Source organism: Natator depressus, chromosome 13 (assembly GCF_965152275.1).
Source record: "Natator depressus isolate rNatDep1 chromosome 13, rNatDep2.hap1, whole genome shotgun sequence".
Lineage (NCBI taxonomy): Eukaryota > Metazoa > Chordata > Testudines > Cheloniidae > Natator > Natator depressus.
Window position 1 is genome coordinate 18,555,958 of NC_134246.1, and position 20,122 is coordinate 18,576,079.

Genomic DNA, 20,122 nt, shown 5'->3' on the forward strand with positions numbered 1-20,122 from the left:
TGCGTCAACCAAGGACTATCCACATACACATACTTTACAAGGGATGATACTTTATGCTCCTAGAGGCCTGACATTTTGCTCAAAGTTCTGTCAAATGTTAATTAGCAGCTGTATTTATAAATACTATTACACGTTAGCTATTTTAGTATCTAATTTTCCAGAGCTTCAGGAAGGCTCCTGGGAAAAATAATTTGTTTCAGCTTAAGAGGCAAATCAAGTAGGAATCTAGAAAAAGTTGTAGAACTCCACAGGTCCCAGTAATAAAACCTGCATCTACCCTTCCCTCCTCTATTCCTAAAACATGAGATTTAATTCCCCCCCCTCCCCAAGACTGCACATTTCCTTCATGTTGCATGGAGGATTCTCCTTTAGTTGACTCCACATCCATTTTTAATGTATTACTTAACATGCTTTCTGCAATTTAGAGGGGTGTTTTCTTTCCTGGAATCAAACATAATTTTCTAAATTTGAAGAAATGACTAAGTGCAGTTTTGTTGTGAAAAATGGTGTTTGTTCACTCTACTTTGCAGTCGATTTTAGTTGGGCTCATGCATTATTGACAAAATTTTACTATGTTCTTCCTGCAAATTCTATAGTTAGTGCTGCATGAGCGAAAAAGAACCAAATAGATTCCAGGTGGAAGATGGGATTTTTCAAAAAAGCCTATGAGCACAATTACAATTGAAAGTCAATGGGTCAGGCTCTTTTTTTGGGGGGGTGGGGAAGGTCTCACCATGCTTATACTACACTGAGTTAATGTTTGCAAAGCACTGTATATATAGTATTATTTGCATATAGTAATTGGGAAGATGGCACCCCTTTGCATTGGAGTTAGAATTCTTGGAGAGCCTACAGTTGTCATGCAGGCATAATGTAGACGCAGCCTATGCTGATGGAACTTTTTCTGTAGGTTTAGGAACAACACATCCCCAAACATTACCTATGTAGACAGAAGCACTCTTCTATCAACATCACTGCATCTACCCTGAGGCTTTTGTTGGTATAGGTATGTCAGGCAGGGGTATGGTTTTTCCCCTACATATTTGCATGGGTCAGACATAACTTTTAAGTGTAAACAAAGCCTAAATATAGACATGCTGCACAGCTGTAAAAATTGCAACTCACCTGCTTTATATTGGTGCAAGTGTCTACATAAGGGCTTAGCAGCAATACATTTGTGTAGCTGCACTTCTGGGGGGTCGTGTGTGGGGAAGGGGAGAATCAAATCTAATGTAGAAAATTCCTCATAGCCACTGTCTGGACCAGCATAGAAGGATCATTATGTGTACCATGGAGACAGAAAAAAGAGGTGCCTCCTGTCAGCAGACACTAAGCAAAGATTATCAACAGGAAAGAGATAAAATGTTGGAAAATGGGAATAAACCCAGATGCACTTTGCATAGTTATGTGCATACTTTGTATAATACTTTCTCCATAGGCACTATTAGTGCTTTTCAGATGGCTTGACTACTTAATTGACCAAACTACGAAAAGCAACTGATTTAGTGTAGTAATAAAACATGGATTTAATGGCAACAAAAAAAATTAAAATTACAGAATTAAAAAAGTATCATAAATACATTTCAGAAACAGTTACAGAATACCAGCAAAAAACTTTCTATGAAGCAAGGTCTCCTATTAGACATTTTACCAAGCAAATGAATAATCACTAGTTTACATACATCAGAAAACATAGCTTTTGTGCTATGTTTTACAAACAAAAACAAACAAACAACCAATTACATAAACTTTACAGGGGTCAAAAGTAAAATAACTGATGGTGTTTTAGCACAATTTTAGCCTATATAGTGGTGGATAAAGAGATGTTTTAAATAGAGTAATTTTTCTTGATGCATTAGAAAAAGCAATGCATTTCACCACTCAAGTAGATTAACTGGAAGAGAACAGACAAATCAGTTAAATTAAACGAAAAGTACAGTTTAACATCAATTAAAAAACCAAGCTTCCATATTTGTTGCAATCAGTTCCACATTAATCATGGTTCATGAGCAATATAATATGGAGTACATTCCTGGTTTAAGTGTAGAGTCAACTCTACGTAAGAATTTTACTGGATAATTGTAAAAAAATGTTAAGACACTATTACAGTTTGTAAACATTACTCTCTTGTTTATGATAGTTAAATCCATAGTTTCAACTTCTGAGGCTTAAAACTAGTAACAATAAAGAGAGGTTTAATATTTATAACTTTACCATTTACAGTATTGAGGTCCTTTTTAGCCAACAGTTCTCAGTACTAGCATATATTACATTTTGGGGGGGGAAGCAGCCAACATTCAGACAGATTAATGAATGCATCAGAGAGTGTATTCCAAGTAGCAATGTACCTCCAACTTAACTAGATATAGCAGTCATTCCAATAGGTAACGTTGGGAGACAATCAGATGTAGATGATACATTTATAAAAATCATAGTTCATTGCTCCCTCTGCCATATCATCTAATAGGAAACCGAATTAAATAAATTTATAGCATGTGAAGTACCACTGCTTCATTATTTTGACAATATTGTGCATTTAGAAATTTTTCTCATATACATCTTGGAGCTAGAGTGAAGCAAACTCTGAAAGAAAATATGTACCATTAGGGCCTGATCCAACTCCTGTTGGGGGTCTTTTTGTTGACTTTAATAGTTGGATCAGGCCCTAGTTGAAGTACTGCCACAAAAACAGCATCAGTAAATTTGTACAGTGGTTTTAAATAACAGTTCAAAATTTAAAAAATACAAGTTTCATGTTCTGAGGGTTAAAATAAGAGGATCCAATTTTGGTTTCACAATAAGTTATTTGCACAGTAAGTTTTTTCTATTTGAAACTGATAAGAGCTTTTGTCAGGTGACTTTACTATGCATGCTCCCCTCCCCCAAATAAACCTTACCTCTGAAGGACTCCTGACGTGCAACTGAAGTCTAGAACTATACAGGACAGAACAGAAAATTGACTGAAATGACTAAAAGATTATTTATGATTTAAGTAAAATGCTTATACAAATTAATAGGACTATTCATAGAGTTGTCACAGGACTAGAGAGTTTTTGCCTCAGATTTTGCACTGAGATCTCATACAACCTCAGCTAAGTCAATGGGGCTGAAGGAAACATAGATGCAGAACTTGGCCTTTAATGTATTTGAAGTTTATAATACTATTAAAATGAAAAATATCAAACTAGTTTTGTGAAGGTCTGACAAACCTACAAAAACAAGGAAATTCATTACTTGTGATAAAATACATGTTAGTGTATGATCTTAAACACTTTGGGTAATATTTCCAGAAGTGCCTAAGATCCAGATTTTTAAAGGTATTTAGACATTTAACTCCCACTGAAATCAGTGGGAATTAGGCACCTAAATACTTTTAAAAGTTTGGGCTTATTTTATTTAGAAATACAAGGCCCAGATCCTCAAAGATATTTAGGCCTCTAATGCCCCTTGATTCCAAAGGGAGTTTGGGGCCTAAATACCTTTGGGTCTCTGGGCACAAGTCCTAAGTGCTCTTAAGACATTTAGGCACTCTGAGAATTCCACCCTTGACACCAATGTGCTTTAAAGATGAAGAGGCAGTATGCACTCCCAACCGTAATCCTGAATTAAATATATTTGAGTTAGGCCCCAATGTAGCAAAGCACTTATGCACATCAGTCTCATTGAAGTCAATGAGAGTTAAGTATGCTTTGCAGAATTAGGGTCTTGTTATAGCTTCATAGATATAGATTAGTTTAGTATTTTGGTTGTTGTTTCAAAGATGGTAGAAGAGGTTGTTGGACAATATTTCCAAATGTACAAAATTTAAAAAAAATCAATGGTCAATCACTTGGAAATTTTTAATTGCTGACCCCTTTTTCATAGCTTCCTCCTAAGTATTGTGCTTAATACAAGTACACGAGTCCTGAACGTGTCACAAAGTTTCTTCCCACCATGGAACAAAACAATGTGTGACAAATTTTATTTGGCAGTGTAAAATGAATTCAAGACAGGCTGCAGTGTACAGAGATGGGGTTCTTATTTTTGAAGATTGTTAAAATTTACTCTTTCAAATACAATAAAAATTATTATTAGGTGGGTTCAGGGCTTTGTACTCATAATCAAAAGGGAACATTAGTACAGTTATTTATTAGTCTTACTAGTATCCTAACTTCTACTTCCCTAACCCATAATCTTCCCTTCCCCCTTACATGTTATTGTCACCCACGCTCAAATCAGGTAGAAAAAACAACAACCCACCACTCCAAAAAACAAACAGCAACAAAAACTGAAAACAGAAATAATCGGTCTACATATTAACCTACAGGGAATTTTGAACAATAAGATCAAGTTACTATTTTTAGTCATTACCACTTCCAGTCATCACACAAAAGTCCCTGCCTCAGAACAGCCAGCTCAGAGTCTGCTCCCTAATGCAAGTCACACTTGCTTTGTGTGAATAAGCCACATCCCTCCCATCCCCAACTTTCCATCTTCCATTATTTGATATTCCAAACAGTCACTGAAACATATGTAGAATTACACTGTAAAGTTGTCAAAACACACTGCATTAAGTGCAAAGAACTTTTTTTTTTTTTTTTTTTTTTTTTTTGCTGCAAGTTGTTTAAAGTTTACTGAAATGTCTTAATATTAAGGCACAGGCCTAGTTCATTTCACGCATTTTGATATTCCACAGTGAGCATCCAAAAATGCAACAGAATGACAAAAAACAATGATTTTTACCTTTAAAAGAAATAGTGGGAGTTTCTCTCATGCTACAAGACTGAGATTCCTATCTTTATTTTACAGATGTTGTACGTGCGTATGCACACAGTATCCATACACACAATAATTATATGCCAAGGACACATCAAATGTTTCACTTAAATTATTTGACTTCAGAAGTGTAGATTCCTTCAAGTGTCCATTATGTATGACATGCAACAAGAATAGCATTCAAGTACATTTTGTTCAGTGAATTCATAAGCAGGGCGCTAGAAATGTACTTTTCCATAATATTGAAGGAAAAACGATAGGGGCTAAAATTTTGAAAAAAACAGGACCCTAAAATCAAGTTACCACTTAGGCTCCTAAATAAGTGGCCAGAGTTTGAAGAGTGTTAAATACTCTGCAGTGCCCATTCTGGGAATCTGGCTACTTAATTGTAACTGCTGGGTGTTCCATGCTTTGGAAAATCTGTCCCCTTTTTAAGTGCATAGGTATAGATGTAGCCTAATTTTAATCTCCCCCCCCCACCCGCTTTTTTTTTCCCCCAGAAAATCTTGGTCTGAATGTTTTTGCGATGGATGGGGGGAAAAGGAAAAAATTCTTATTCAAGAAAACGTTTGCATCTGTAATGTAAAAGCAATATAACTTTTATCCTGTATTCACAGTGTTCTTAGTGTAGGAATTCCCTTCTCAGGGTAAAAGATTTTACCTATATAATAACTAGTTTTTGGCCATTTTAGCTGGAAAGTGGCCCAAAACCTAAATGTATGGTATACTTACAGTTGCAGTTACTTATCAGAGAAAGCATTGTCTTGTGAGCAGTATGGTAGAGAGACTAAGCAGGTCACACCAGAACTGCTCATAAGATGATACTTTTATCAAATGAGGCATTCATGATTATACAAAGACATTTATTAAAATTGTTAAAAAAATATATATTTTAGTTCCATGGTAAACATTTTTAGTAGAAATGTACAGGTTTATGAGAAATCACACATGATACTCCTACATACCATTTGCACATGGGAACAGTTAGGGCAAATTAGAAAATGGGTTCATAAGACTTAAATAGCATTAGATATACCAGTCATGACAATGTAGGTAACTTACAAAAATATCAGTTGTCATAGTCAAACAAGCGCTTAGATCAATGTGGCAACACCTAAGATTAAGAAATTGGATGGCTCCAGGGATTGGTAATACGATATGGAACCTTCAGTCTCTCACTCGCTTGCTTTTCACAGAAGTGTGGTCAGCAGTCAGTTGTGATTCATTCACTGGACTAGGAATTAGGAATCCTGATTTCTGCTCCCAGCAGAGGCAATGATCCTCACTGTGTCCTTGGACAAGTCACTTAATCTGTCAGTTTCTTATATACTGAGAACACTGCTATTTACCTGCCTCACTGGAGGGTTATGAGGATTTATGCTTGTAAAGTGCTCTGAACATGCTGTGTGATAAGTGGCAAATACTGTTTAATGGAGTGTAGCTTAGGTGAACATGCCAAAAAACTGTTTCTACTGTATGTGAATGCATGGGTCAATCTGAAATGAATAGGTGGTCTATAGCCAGTTTCTAGGGGGAGAAATTGGGTAGATACAGCTGAACTTTTTACAAGTGGCCCCTCAACAGTCCTACTAGATTCTGCTTCACTTCACTAAAAAACTAAAAAAGACACTGCACTGCTTCGAGGAACACAAGATAGGGTACAAGAAAGAACCTGGTCAGCCAGTGAAGGGAGGGAGGGGAGAAATAGTATTAAAGAAAAACCTACATATGGATAAATTTTAAATAACTATTCTTTCAAGAAAGTTGTATATGATATTTTGTGGCATTAATACTTAAGGAATTGTAAACCTTCTTCCTAAATCTTAACCACAACAGACACTTCAGAACATGTGATAGTGTAATTTAATGCACGTCTCTAGTGTTTTATGCACCCAAAAGGCATATATTATAAAGTCAGCTCTACTGCATAAATCAACTGTTTTCTGAACAGAATTCTGCATGCTGGAGAAATAGGATCCAATTGGCTGAAAGGATGGCAAGTAGTACAAGAATCCATACAAAATCGATGCCATTGGTTGGAGATAAGAGGCCTATAATGCAGTGTTTACTAGACCACTTAATTATACCAGCATCAGACTTTAGTACTTCTGAAAAGACATTCTGAAATGGTCTACAGATTTAAATATAAATCATATCTAAAACAGTGTTTAAGTAATGAGCTATGGAGATATAAAAACTTAAATCTGAATTTGAAACCAAAACAAGTGGCAGCCTAATGTAAGTAATTAAAAATCTTAGCACCTGAAAAAAAAAAATTGCAGCTACAGAAAGTACATTTCCTGAACTCAATTTCATGGTCTTTATGAAAAAGCCATGTGTAACTTTCAAACAGGTCAGTGCCAAAATTAAAGAAAAATTACCAGGGGAAATTTTCACAAAATTTGGCCATAGGGTAAAATGCTGGCCTCACTAAAATCTATGACAGCTTTTCTACTTATTTCAATGGCACCAGGATTTCACCCTAGATATTTAATTGGCAACTTGTTTCCAAACAAGACATTACAATCTATTTCAAAACTCCCTATGTACACTGGCAATTCTGCAAGGTGACTGCATCCAATAATCTGTGTGTCTACCTAAAATATCACAATCACCTAAGAGGAAGTTAGGTATATTAAGTCAGAACTTGATGAGCAGGTTATATAAATCAAGTTTTATATATTCTTTGAAGGGAAATAGATGTCATTCACTTTTTTTTTTTTTTTTTTTGCCGTGCTAACATGTATTTCAGACATACTATCTCTTACTCCAATATCAGAATGTGATAAAAAGAAGAGTCTGTTGTGCAAAAGTTTAAAGTTAAACATACATGGTCAGATATTTTTGGCCCAGAATTTAGGTTTTGTAAAACCACCGGTTTTCTAAACCGTAATATTAATGAAAATGTTTCCAAGATGTTTTTTTTTAAATTTCAAATAAACAGATTGTTTAGACTGAAATATTCCCCTGAAATGTCTGTCACTCAAACATTGCAGAATTGTGCTACTAAGAGCCAGAAAGTGCAAGTGATTTGTCTATTTTCATTGTCCAAGTTGAGTGAAACTGAAAGAGGCAAACACTAATTGTAAAGTAAATTAGATTAAAAAGTGACCAGTTTTCATAATAAGTTATGTATTAATAAAAATGTGTTTAAAATATATTTTAACTTGATAGTGTCCATTTAAATCATAACAAGACAGACAAATAGCTATGATTCTGCAGTGACAGATATTTTTTAATCACAGTCTTCTGTCAATATGTCATCTTCCGATTTCAGCTTCCATCTCATAATACTTTTGATTTTCTGGTTCTGGGCGATGCTCCATCTTCTAATTTTACTGCTCCATTGACAAAATTAGCTGAAATGTTAAAACAGGGAAAGCTAAAGTACAGGTAAAATGCTATTTGCCTCTGTAGAATGCAAAACAAAAAGTTGATATGCAAACCTAAAAACGTCAGATGACAATATTCAACACTTAATTTAGGCAAAGCTCTGGGGTCTTCCAGTAGAGAGGTGGAACAAGGTAATGTTTTGAAGGACTTAAAGAATACTTACCTACTAACTCTCCCTATCATTCCTTTTGCCAGTGGAGGATGGAACCTGAAGATTTTGTTTTACTATAGTTGTGTGTGAACTATCAATGCTAACACAATAAAAGTCTATGGTAACCTACGACATTTGTCCCATAGTATTAAAATCTTGTGCAGTCACTGCGAATCAACCTGTATGAGTTAACTTCAAGCTAGCCTGGATCCCTCTATTCAGAGCTTGAAAAATCCACTCACTCTAAGCAAGTGGGAAGCTTGGCCTGGGGATTTAGGGAACCACCACCATCAACTTCAGCAGAATCAGATTTAAACAAACCAAAACAAAATCAAACCAAAACAACCCTCCCCCACCCCACATTTCTAGCCCTTATGATTGCAAGGGTAAGGGTAAATGTAAACCAATGCAGTGTTGTCCTCCTGCACCTACAGACGTTCAACCTCTCCTGGTCATTGATTTTCCCACCTACAGCAGAGTGTGAAGTCCACAAGATTACAGTTTCACTGTTGCTATTTAAAATACTGTGGGCAGCTGTGAAGCTCAAGAATAGTGTCAATTTCATGCTTCTGTATGGAAAAACAATGAAGAGCAGCAGTGTAGTTTATACATAGGAAAAAAAGAGAAGGATCCACAAGGCTGGAGGAGAAGTAGAGAAGCAGACACACTTCTTTTACAGCAGCTTGAAGGCTCTGAAAGGTAGTGGAGAGTAAAAGCTGCTTCTCCGACACCCATTAAGATCATAGGGAGTATTTCCATTGACTTCCAGGGGCACTAGATTATGTGCTTAGTAGTGTATCTAAATCTGAAGCACCACAGCCTCTTAGGTACAGAAAGATATGAACAAGAGAGCTCCCAAAAAGGGTCCAGAGACAGCATTCTGGTAGAAATTCCAGCAACTGGTAATAGGCTTCTCATGAGAGCACTGTACTGGATCTTACAGGTGAAGACTCCCAGTCTACTTCTGCCAAATAGGGTTAGTTCTCCTACGAGATGTAATTTTCTTCCAAATCTTGCCTATGCACTATAATAGGAAATCTTTGTTCACTACAGGTTCCCTAGTGATTACAATTTAATTTCACAGTAGGTTTTTTTTAAGGGTCCAATTGTCACTATAAAAAGAAGTCTCTGTAATTTGGTGTAGAATTTAGAAGAGTAAGTGACAGCAATTTGTTAATTACCTAAAATTAAATAAAAGTAGAATTTATGGTCATCAAGAAAAAAAACGGCCACCTTAAAAGCCTCACTAATCAGGATAAAATAGACAACGTACAGTTTTTATTTGTAAGCATTCAAAAAGATGTATTCTAAAGTTGTAATAGAACTTTAAGACTAATTTTTTTAAACTTTTCAACCTAGTAATATGCAGAATTTGTGGAATCTGTGTCTGTGCAGAGTTCACTAAAGGACATCAACTCTAGAAAGAACATTAGCTCTGTGGGCTTCTGTTAATTTAGGTTTTTATTATAGTGCAGTATTGTCTCTCTGCTGGCTCGAGTTAGCAACATGCAATACAGCATACCATGAGTAAGTATATTTTGAAGGAAACTATTTTCTAACTTTGAGGAAGTGAAAAATGACATCTATTTTCACCATATAATAAGAAATGGACCACACGTTAGCTTCCTTGGGAATTGATACAAGGAAAATACAAAAAGATTTCAAGAACAAATCAAGCATAAAAATATTTATAGTATATATCTGAAGTGAATTAAAAAATCCCTACTGACCTCTGTTTGGTTCTTTTTTTGTTGATTTACTCTTTGTGTAAGTTATTTTTTTCTTAGGAATCTGGTTCTGGATATGCTCTCTCCATTTCTTTAGCTGGAAATTTATAAATTTCCACATCATCCAGGCCTGTGTTAGACAAATTGCAGCCAAGCAACTAATCCTAAAAAGTTTCAGATTAAAATAAGAAGTTAGATAAAAGTTTCAACTCTACATTGTTAAACAACAAAGCAACACCAAATGTCCATCTTAAAAAGTTGCTGATCACTCCTAGAAAAGACAGTTACCTTTTCCATAACTGGTGTTCGAGATGTGTTATTTAGAGCCATTCAACTTAGGTGTGTGTGCTTGCCACATGCACCGGTGCCAGAAGTTTTTCCCTCAGCAGTATACATAGGGGACTGGCTCCAGCACCCCCTGGAGTGGCGTGCACATGCTGCGGTATATAGGGTGCCACCAGTTCCCCCCACCCTCAGTTCCTTCTTGCTGGAAACTCCAACAGTGGGGAAGGAGGGCGGGTTGTGGAATGGACGTAAGCAACACATCTCGAAGAACACCAGTTATGGAAAAGTTAACTGTCTTTTCTGCTTCGAGTGCTTGCTCATGTCCATGCAACTATGGTGACTCCCAACCAGTACCCCTCGGAGGTGGGTAGGAGTTCATGGACATGTAGATTGCAGCACAGCTCTGCCGAACCCAGCGTCGTCCCTGGCCTGCTGAGTGATGGCGTAGTGGGCTGTGAACGTGTGCACCAAAGGACCACGTCATGGCTCGACAGATGTCCTGGATCGGGAAGTGTGCCAGGAAGGCTGCCGAAGATGCCTGCACTCTGGTTGAGTGGGCTTGGACGACTGGCGGCGGAGAGACTCATGCCAACTCATAGCAGGTCTGAATGCCAGAGGTGATCCAGCTAGAAATCCTCTGTGTGGAGACCGGGAGGCCCTTCATCCTATCAGCTGTAGAGAAGAAAAGCTTACAGAAAGGCTTTGTCCGATCTAGTTAGAAAGCCAGGGCCCTTCTTACGTCCAAAGCATGAAGGTGCCTCTCTTCACTAGTCTCATGGGGCTTAGGGGAGAAGACTGGAAGGAAGATGTCCTGGCTCATGTGGAAAGTAGACACCACTTTGGGAAGGAAGGCCAGGTGGGGCCGGAGCTGGACCTTGTCCTTATAGAAGGCTGTGTATGGCAGTTCTAAGGTCAGGGCTTGCAGCTTGGAGACTCGCCTCACCACGAAAGTTACCATCCACAATAGGTGAGACAGAGGGCATGAGGCCAAAGGCTCAAAGGGTGCACCCGTGAGCCTGGACAGAACCAAGTTGAGATCCCCCTGAGGGGCCAGGGACTGAACTTGAGGAAAAAGTCTCTTGAGGCATCTGAGGCACCTGACCGTCATGTCATGGGAGAACACCTCTCCCCTGGATTGGAAGATGAAAGGTAGAAATGACCACCAGATGCACCCTGATAGAGGAGTGTGCCGGGCCCTGGTTCCTCAAATGAAGCAGGTAGTCTAAGATTGACTGCACCAAAGAATGCACAGGGGAGATGCCCTATTAGGCTGTCCAACAGGAGAACCTTGTCCACTTTGCCAGGTACGTCTGTTTAGTTGAGGGCTTTCTACTCTTGAGGAGGACCTTTTGGACCCCTTCCAAACAGGCCTGTTCCTCAGGGTTCAGCCATGCAACATCCACGCCATGAGGTGGAGGGATGCGAGACTGGGGTGCAAGAGTCGACCGTGATCCTGTGACAGCAGGTCCGGTCAGTTCGGCAGGGGCCATGGAGGGATCGCTGACAAGCTTGATAGCGTCCCAAACCAGTGCTGGTGAGGCCATGCTAGGGCGATCATGATAACCTCTCTTGATTTTTGCCAGGACCTTGCTGATCAGTGGAATCAGAGGGTATGTATACATCAGGCTTCCTGCCCACAGCAGGAAAAAGGCATTGGAGAGGGACCCCTTGCCCAGACACCAACTGGAGCAAAACCTGTGGCACCTCCTGTTCTGCCTGGTGGTGAACAAATCCACTTGGGGAGTTCCCCACCTCTGGAAGATCATGCTGGCTACCTCCGGGTGGAAAACCCACCTCATGGTGAGAAGTCAAGTCCCTGCTTAGGTGATCTGCTTGCATGTTCTTGGCACCTGGAAGGCAACACGCTTCTATATGGATTCCGTGGCCGATGCAGAAGTCCCAGAGACAGAGTTCCTCTTGGCAGAGGGCTGAGGATTGCGCTCCCCCTTGTCTGTTGACATAGAACATCGAGGCTGTGTTGTTCGTCAGAACTGACTACTCTGCCCGACAGGTGAGGTAGGAAGACCGCGCACACTCTGCGCACCACCCTGAGCTCTTGGATGTTTATGTGTAGCGTCATTTCTTCTGGGGACCACGTACCTTGGGTTTGGAGGGTGCCGAGGTGTGCCCCCCAGCCGAGGTCCGAGGCGTCCAAAACCAACTTGACCACGGGTGCCAACTTTTGTTGGTGCTGGTGGGTGCTCGCGGACCCCCCGGCCCCACCCCAGCCCCGACTCCGCACCCTCCCTGCCCCTATTGGATCCCTCCCCAAACCCCCACCCTGGCCCTGCTTCTTCCCCAAGTGCACCGCGTTCCCCTTCTTCCCAGGCTTGCAGCACGAAACAGCTGTTTCACGGTGCAAGCGCTGGGAGGGAGGGGGGAGAAGCAGGACATGTCGGCCCACTCAGGGGAGGCTGAGCAGAGGCGGTGAGCTGGGGTGGGGAGCTGTCGGTGGGTGCTCCGCACCCACCAATTTTTCCTTGTGGGTGCTCCAGCTGAGTGAGGAGTACTGATGAAGGGAACTCCTTCCAGGACTTTCCCGGTGTTGGTCCACCATCACAGTGAGATAAGTACCATCAACAGGATGGGAACAACCAACCTTTTCCAGGAGGTCCCTGGACTAGGAGTAGACTGTCAGCAGCCATTGCTACAGGGGTCACATCCGGAGCATGGTGTGGTGCACCAGATATGTACATGCTGCCATGTGACCTAGTAGGCGCAGGCAAACCCTGGCCGTGGTCAGGGGAAATGTGGAGACTTTTGCAATGAGGTCTGTCAGTGCCCTGAATCTCTCCAGCAGCAGGAACACCTTGGCGCAGATCAAGTCGAGCACCGCTCCGATGAACTCTATCCTCTGTACTGGAACTAATGTGGATTTTTTTTGTCATTTTTTTGTCAACAGGCCAAGACGATGGCAGGTGGCTAATAACTTCACAACATCCCTTTGGATCTGGAGCTGCCCTTGACTAGCCAGTCATCGAGGTATGCGTAGATCTGGACACCCCAACATCTGAGGTAAGCAGCCACCATCAACATACACTTGGTAAATACCTGCGGTGCCAAATGAAGGACTGCAAACTGATAGTGTTTGGGACCTACCGTAAACTGGAGGAAGCGTCTGTGTCCCTCAAAGATGGCGATGTGAAAGTATGTATCTTTCAGATCAAGGACTGTGTACCAGTCTCCCGGATCCAGGGAGGGGATGATGGAGGCCAGGGAGATCATGCGGAACTTCACCTTCGCTAGGCAGCGGTTCAAGTCTTGCAGGTCCAGGATAGGTCACAGACTGCCTTTGGCCCTCGGGATTAAAAAGTAGCGGGAATTGAACCCCTTGTTCCTGTACTCTGGAGGAACGACCTCCACCGCACCTAGCTGCAGTAACCCCTCTACCTCCTGCGCGAGGAGACTCTCATGAGAAGGGTCCCTGAAGAGGGAAGGGGAAAGAGGGCTGGGAAGGAGGAATAGAAAGTAACTGAAGGGTGTAACCCCACTCCACTGTACTGAGGACCCATCGGTCCAATGTTATAGATGCTGACACAGGGAGGAAAGCAGAAAGGCGGCTGGCAAAAATAGGGGAGGAAGGATCCTGGGAATAGTCCGGTAGGTTGCCCTTGGGCATATCCTCAAAACGAGCGCTTGCCACCTGATTGAGGATTGAGCTTGACTCAGAGGCCTGCAAAGGCTGTTGGCTAGGATGCCGCTTGTAGCCTCTGGATTTCTTACAGGGAGGCTCCGGGTGAGGGTGGCTCGCCTGGCTCTGAGGTTGCTGCAGCTTAAACCGCTTGTGGGCAGGGCCAGAAACATACAGGCCCAGCGTTTTAAGGGTAATGCGGGAGTCCTTTAGGTCATGGAGCTTATTGTCTGTCTGTTCCACAAACAGGGTTTTCCCATCAAAGGGAAGGTCTTGCATCAACTGCTGAGCCTCCGTGGACAAGCCAGAGAGGAGCAGCCAGGATGCCCGGCGCATGGCGATGGCCGAGGCCATGGTTCAGGAGGCAGTGTCTGCCGCATCCGATGCTGCCTGGAGCTTCGCCCTGGCCGCAGTCGTGCCTTCCTCCATAATTGCCTGGAACTCCTTCCTAGAAGCCTCAGGAAGAGAGCCCTCGAACTGGCCATAGCTTGCCACGTTAAAATCATAGCGTCCCAGGAGGGCTTGATGGTTGGCCACCCTCCACTGGAGACTAGAGGACAAATAAATCTTATACCCAAACAAGTCTAGTGTCTTGGAGTCTGTTCTTAGGGGTAGCCCCGGGTTGACCTTGTCGCTCCCTGTGGTTAACCGCTTCTACCACTAGGGAGTTGGGAGCAGGGTGGGTGTACAGGTACTCATGGCCTTTGGATGGCATAAAGTACTTGTGCTCAGCCCCCTTGGAGATGTGTGGCAGGGAGGAGGAACTTTGCCATAGGGCATTATTGATCTTAGAGGCCTCACCATGAAGGGGTAGAGCCACCCTGGCCGATGCTGTGGAGCAGAGAACATCGAAGAGAGAGTCTGAGGGCTCCTCTAGGCTCCTCCACCTGAAGACCCAGGTTGGCAGCGACCCTCTTCAGTAGTTCCTGGTGCACTTTAACATCATCCAGAGGAACTGAGGGAGGGGGCCCTGTTATAGCCTTGTCTGGTGCCATAGGGTCCCCCAAAACCACTGGTGGCCCAGTGGCTTGTTCCCCTGCTCCCTCTTGGACCTGCAGGGTCCTCGTGCCCAAGGCTTTGTGCACTGGAGGGGGTGGGGGGGAGACAGAGAGGCAGCTGGTCTCTCTCAGGCTCCCAACACCAAGCGGGTGGACTGGGAGAACCCCACAGGTTCCATGGGTACCATGGCACCGGCCACTGCCTGAAACCACGGGGCCGGCTTCGGTGCTGACAATGTAGCCGTACTGGTACTGGAGCTTTTCCCGCCATCAGGGAACCTCACTCCGAACCAGGGCTGGATCCTGAGCAGTCGCTCCCAGGTGACCAGGACAGAGCGAACAGTGGCTCTGTCCCGACTGATGCCGGTCACTCCACCTGGAGTCTCATCTGGAGCAGGGTCTTAGGGACCAGTGGTGCTTGATGGATCCGTGACAGCTTGTCTAACGCTTGACGAGCAGTACCAGGATGAGGAGCAGGACCAGGAGTCGGAAAGGGCCTGGTGCCGGGAAGCACCTGCACGCAGTGATACCCTCCTAGGGGGATTGGCAACGGTCCGAGGATCGGTAACATTGATCCACTGACAGGTCCCTGGAGCGGTACCGCGGTCTCGGAGATACCAGGTGCCGGGACCGGTACTCCTGCTGGGGGGCGCATGCCTCTAAAGGTATGTGGCTGGCGACCTGCACCTTGAGCCTCTCTACCCAAGGTTCATGGACCAAATGGGGCTGCGCTGCATCTGCCTTTTGCAGTCAGATGCATGGTGGCTACTGGAGGGCGAGCATTTGCAGGACATCCCCCACAATGGGGAATGGTGCTGCTGACGTGGGGACCGAAGCAGTCTGAATGCAGGTTTACCGCATGACCAGAGAACTGCAGGAGCCGGTGTGGGCGGCACAGGGAGGGACATGATCTCCTGTGCTGCCTGCAGTGCCTCTGGCATGGACAGCACCCGGAGCTGACGGAGGCCTCTGCTGCTATCTGGGGTAGCTGGCGGAGTGCAGGTTGGGCTACATCGCTCCACCAGAGCTTGGGCCCGAGATCCTGACGTCAGTGAAGAGTTGCCCGGCCTGGGACCTTGATCGCACCCAGTCTTATCCTTTCCCTTGCGGGAGGTTGGAGACCAACCTTGCACCGCCTTCTTGGGCTTCTTGGTAGGAGCCATGGATGGGGACCAGTGCCGGTCAGTGGATGGTCCCGGTGGGGTGCTGTGTACCGAGGTCACTGTACTTGGTGCCTAGTTGGAGTGTTACTCCAGTGCTGGGGTGAGGGCCGACTCCATAAGGAGTGCTCTTAAACGAATATCGCACTCCTTCTTAGTCCTTGGCTTGAAGGGCTTGCAAATTTTGCACTTCTCACTAATGTGCCCTTCGCCCAAGCAACGCAGACAACTGCTGTGTGATCACTAATGGGTATGGGCCTCTTGCAGCAATCACAGGCTTAAAGCCTAGGGACCAGGGCATGCCCCGTCCCGAGGCAAAGTCCCATTTGGGACCTACAAAGTCTCTAACTATAGCTAACGGATTTATAAACACTAAATAGAAAACCATATACACTACACTACAAGAGATAACTAGTTCGTACGAACAAGCAGCAACAGCGCTAGCTGAAGCAGCAACAGTTCGAGCACCATCACTGGCATCAAGAAGGAACTGGGGGGGGGGGGGGAAACTGGCGGTGCCCTATATACCCTGGCATGTGCGCACCATTCCAGGGAACGCCAGAGCCGGTCCCCTATGGATACTGCTGAAGGAAAAACTTCCAGCACCTAGGTGTGTGTGCTCGCCACATACACAAGTTGAATGGACATGAGCAAGCACTTGAAGAAGAACTTAAACCTCTCACACTGATGGAAACCAGATCTGACCAAGGAGCACATCTAAGACAGGGCATATAGTCTGCATTAAATAAATGGGAGCTCCAGGTAAATACACCAGGGGAAAGTATCCAGGCTTATCAAGGAAACATAACAGACAGCCTTCAGTGGCTGGTACCAAATTGTACAATTGCAGCCTCCTCTACTAAGTGATCTAAGAATGAGATTTAATGATGACAAAGCATACAAATTCAATTTCCTTTCCACCTACTGAATGAACAGATTGTTGGGATACAGGTTAACCAGCGGAGCTCCCAGTGAAAATTAATGTGACTTCAAAAATGAGCAAGCAAGAACGAGCATGTTAGAAGATTGCCTGGGTTTTTCTAAAGAGTTGTTGATCAAAAGTGAAGCATTGATATCTCAAAAATTACAGTATGTTCATAATGACCACAGGGAAAGTTTAAAGCAAAAGCTCACACGATGTTATGCAGGATCTTTTGCACAGTAGTCATATCAATTCAATTATAAAAACACTGATAAAGAAAAAAGAGATTTCTTATGTTTAGCATGTATTTTGTAATAGCAGTCCCTGCTTTGTGGAAAAGATAAAATTCTTCCACCCCAAAAGCCTGGGAAAAAAGCCACCCAGGAAAATTCTCCACCAAAATGCCCTACCATCTTGGAGAGGTATATTGAAAGCATGCTGAAAGTGTCACTTTACTCAAACATGAATGTCTACTAGCTTTATTATACCTCACAGTGAGTACATTGAAGTTTCCGTCTGCTATGGAAAAACCTGGATTCTCTACTCTTGCCAGACCAAATCCAAATGTGAGCACAGATAAGGTTAGAGTCAAAAGACGAGCCATTACAAACAGTAAAGCCCAAAAGGTGAATCTGAAAAGGAAATAATAAAATTAATGCCCTTGGTTAACTGTACAAAGCCGCCTTCTATTAAGCTTCCTTGAGCACTGAAATTTAAGATGAAAAGGAAAGGTATATTGAGATGAACAACAATTACAGGAATTCTACATCTAGTTCTCCACCCACAACAGTGAATTCTGCCACTCATCCATATACACTCAATTATGCCTCAAATAAAACTCCCCCCCACCCCAATATAGAAGTTAAATTTTATTTTCAAATGCGTGCTTAGAAATTTCCAAATGTGGGGTCTATAATGGCAATTACACGTATTGCCATGTAGAATGCACTACCTTTCTACTTTGTAGGTAACTTAGAGCAAAGTGACATCATTTTAATAGCCAAGCTTGCAGAGAACACAAAATTTGATGGATAAACATTGAAAAGGACAATGAAAAAGTTACAAGCATCTATTATGAATTCCCCAACTATTTTTCTTTTTAAATTTTAGTTGGCTGTAAGATAAGATCTCCATTATTTTAAAACATTAGCATATTTCAGTTAAAAACGCAATTAAAATAAAAAAGTTAGAAAACTAACTAAACTTTAAAGTCTTCCTCATCAACCCTCATCCTATATCCTGGAGATCTTCAAGATAGCCATCACTAGAGACACTGTTGAAGCCAAGAGCTGGAACCAGAGGTGTGCCCAAAGGGAAAAAAAAGACACTACCATTGCTTGTCCCACATCCCTGCCAGTGGCCAGGATCAAGAATTTAAGGTCCTCCAGCATGCAGCAATTTTGGGAGGTAAGTAGAGATTACTGACTGATTTACATTCTGAATGCTGCTGTCTCAGTGAGGATTGATCAGACCTCTCACAGAAGTCAGTAAGGGAGAAATTCATCTATTACCAATTTGGAGAGCAAAAGCTTTGGTTTCTAACCAGTTGAATAAGACGTGGCCTACTGATATGGTGACACTTAATCTAGGAGAATACCATGAGAACAAACTATAGAAAGCAGTTCTCAAAGATTTCAGCAGTACAGAAGTTTTTATATCATGCCACTTAAATTATTATTGGATAAAAAACTGGAACTATTTTCAAAATGAAAAGTGCATTCAGAATCTCTATTCAAACACAGCTTGTTCAGTTAATCTCAAAACTTAAAAAGAAAAATACCCAACACTCCTATACTCAGCCTGTGACAGCTCAAGCAGAAGTTGTTGGGGTTTTTTCCTCCTAGAAAAATAAGCCAGGGTTTTTGGAAAGCTATGAGAGTGGGAATTTATAACCTTAAATATGAAGTTACTAATAGCCTGGAAGCCCGCGTGGAGAAATGGCTCGATGGTTTATTGTTCAAGATTATTTTTATTTATCAACAGCAACATTTTAGTTCTCCTAAAACACTCATCTTTTAAGGCGATAAATAAAAATAAGGAATGGAAACCTAAGATTAGGGTAGCACACAAAGAATGGTAAGTGTTTCCTAATCCAAGGAAGACTGTCCCTATCCTGAAGAACACATTGTTTGATCAGACAGAACGGGGAATACAACATAGTATTTGTATTACAATAGTGGCCAGATGTCCTGATCAGTACTGCAGTCCTGTTACACTGGGTGCTACACAAATAAAAGTAGATAGGCTGTAAGCTCTCCAGACCAGGGACCCTAAGATGAACAACTTAAAAAAAAAAATGGGGGAAAGAGTTGTTTATTTGTTTTTACTTTATTTGCATTAATACATATTGACTTTCTCCAAATGACCTTCAGCCTAATTATTTAAATGCTGGTGTTAGGAGTTGAGACAGAAACAGGTCTTGGGTAGAGATATGGAGAAGAGGGTAGTAGCCTTACAGATTAGTTCAAAGAGGACTGTGTATGCATAAGAGGCTGTGTGGAAGAAAGCAAGATGACATTTGTAGAAGTCTCACATGAGTGGGCGGTCAAGTCTTGCACAGCTAGGAGCATGGAGGGAGACACTACAAGAGATACGAGTGGAAAAGTGGAGCAGAACTGCGAACAGACATGAAGGCTGGGATTTGAGTAAAGTGTTCAGATTGATGCAGAGCATCCCTCTTATTAGTTAGTTACTTCTTTCTTGTAAGTTTCATCTTCCTCCCCTTTGCTCTCACACAAAGTTCATTTCCTCCACCCTCATTCTACAAACCAGTCCTCTTGTCTTTCCCCGTCCCAGCTTTCATGCAAGTGTCCTTATAACTCTACATCTCAAAATAAGTGAGCAATTCACTCAAGATATAGAACAAACAATTTTACTTTATATGCTGTTCGAAACTGTTGCCTTCCATAAATTATAAGTATTTTACTTTCACTTCCTGTCCACCCCTTGCAAAGAAGGAGCAGAATATAAAACTGATAATGCATAGACTGATTTTCTTCCTATCATAAAAGTAATACACATTGTTTAGATTGTTTGTGCATTTATTACTATAAAATACTGGTATAATTCTGTCAGTTCTTTTGTTTACAATATTGGTTTA

The 20,122-nt window shown here is 42.3% G+C and overlaps 1 protein-coding gene and 1 long non-coding RNA gene across 2 annotated transcripts in view; one reads left to right on the forward strand and one right to left on the reverse strand.

Annotated features, from left to right (window-relative positions):
- Positions 1-4,556: 4,556 nt before the first annotated feature.
- Positions 4,557-20,122, reverse strand: part of LOC141997627 (translocating chain-associated membrane protein 1-like 1) — a 48,575-nt gene continuing 33,009 nt past the window's right edge. Inside the window, exons 9-11 of the mRNA XM_074970051.1 lie at positions 17,511-17,654; positions 10,030-10,190; positions 4,557-8,114 (exon numbers count right to left, since the gene is read on the reverse strand). Of these exons, the coding sequence (XP_074826152.1) occupies positions 8,041-8,114; positions 10,030-10,190; positions 17,511-17,654 (379 nt within the window). The 3' untranslated portion in view covers positions 4,557-8,040. The remainder of the gene's footprint in view (positions 8,115-10,029; positions 10,191-17,510; positions 17,655-20,122) is intronic.
- LOC141997628 (uncharacterized) lies at positions 10,105-14,168 on the forward strand. The gene is made up of 3 exons (XR_012641751.1): positions 10,105-12,327; positions 13,214-13,326; positions 13,474-14,168. It is a non-coding gene; the product is annotated as an uncharacterized LOC141997628 (long non-coding RNA).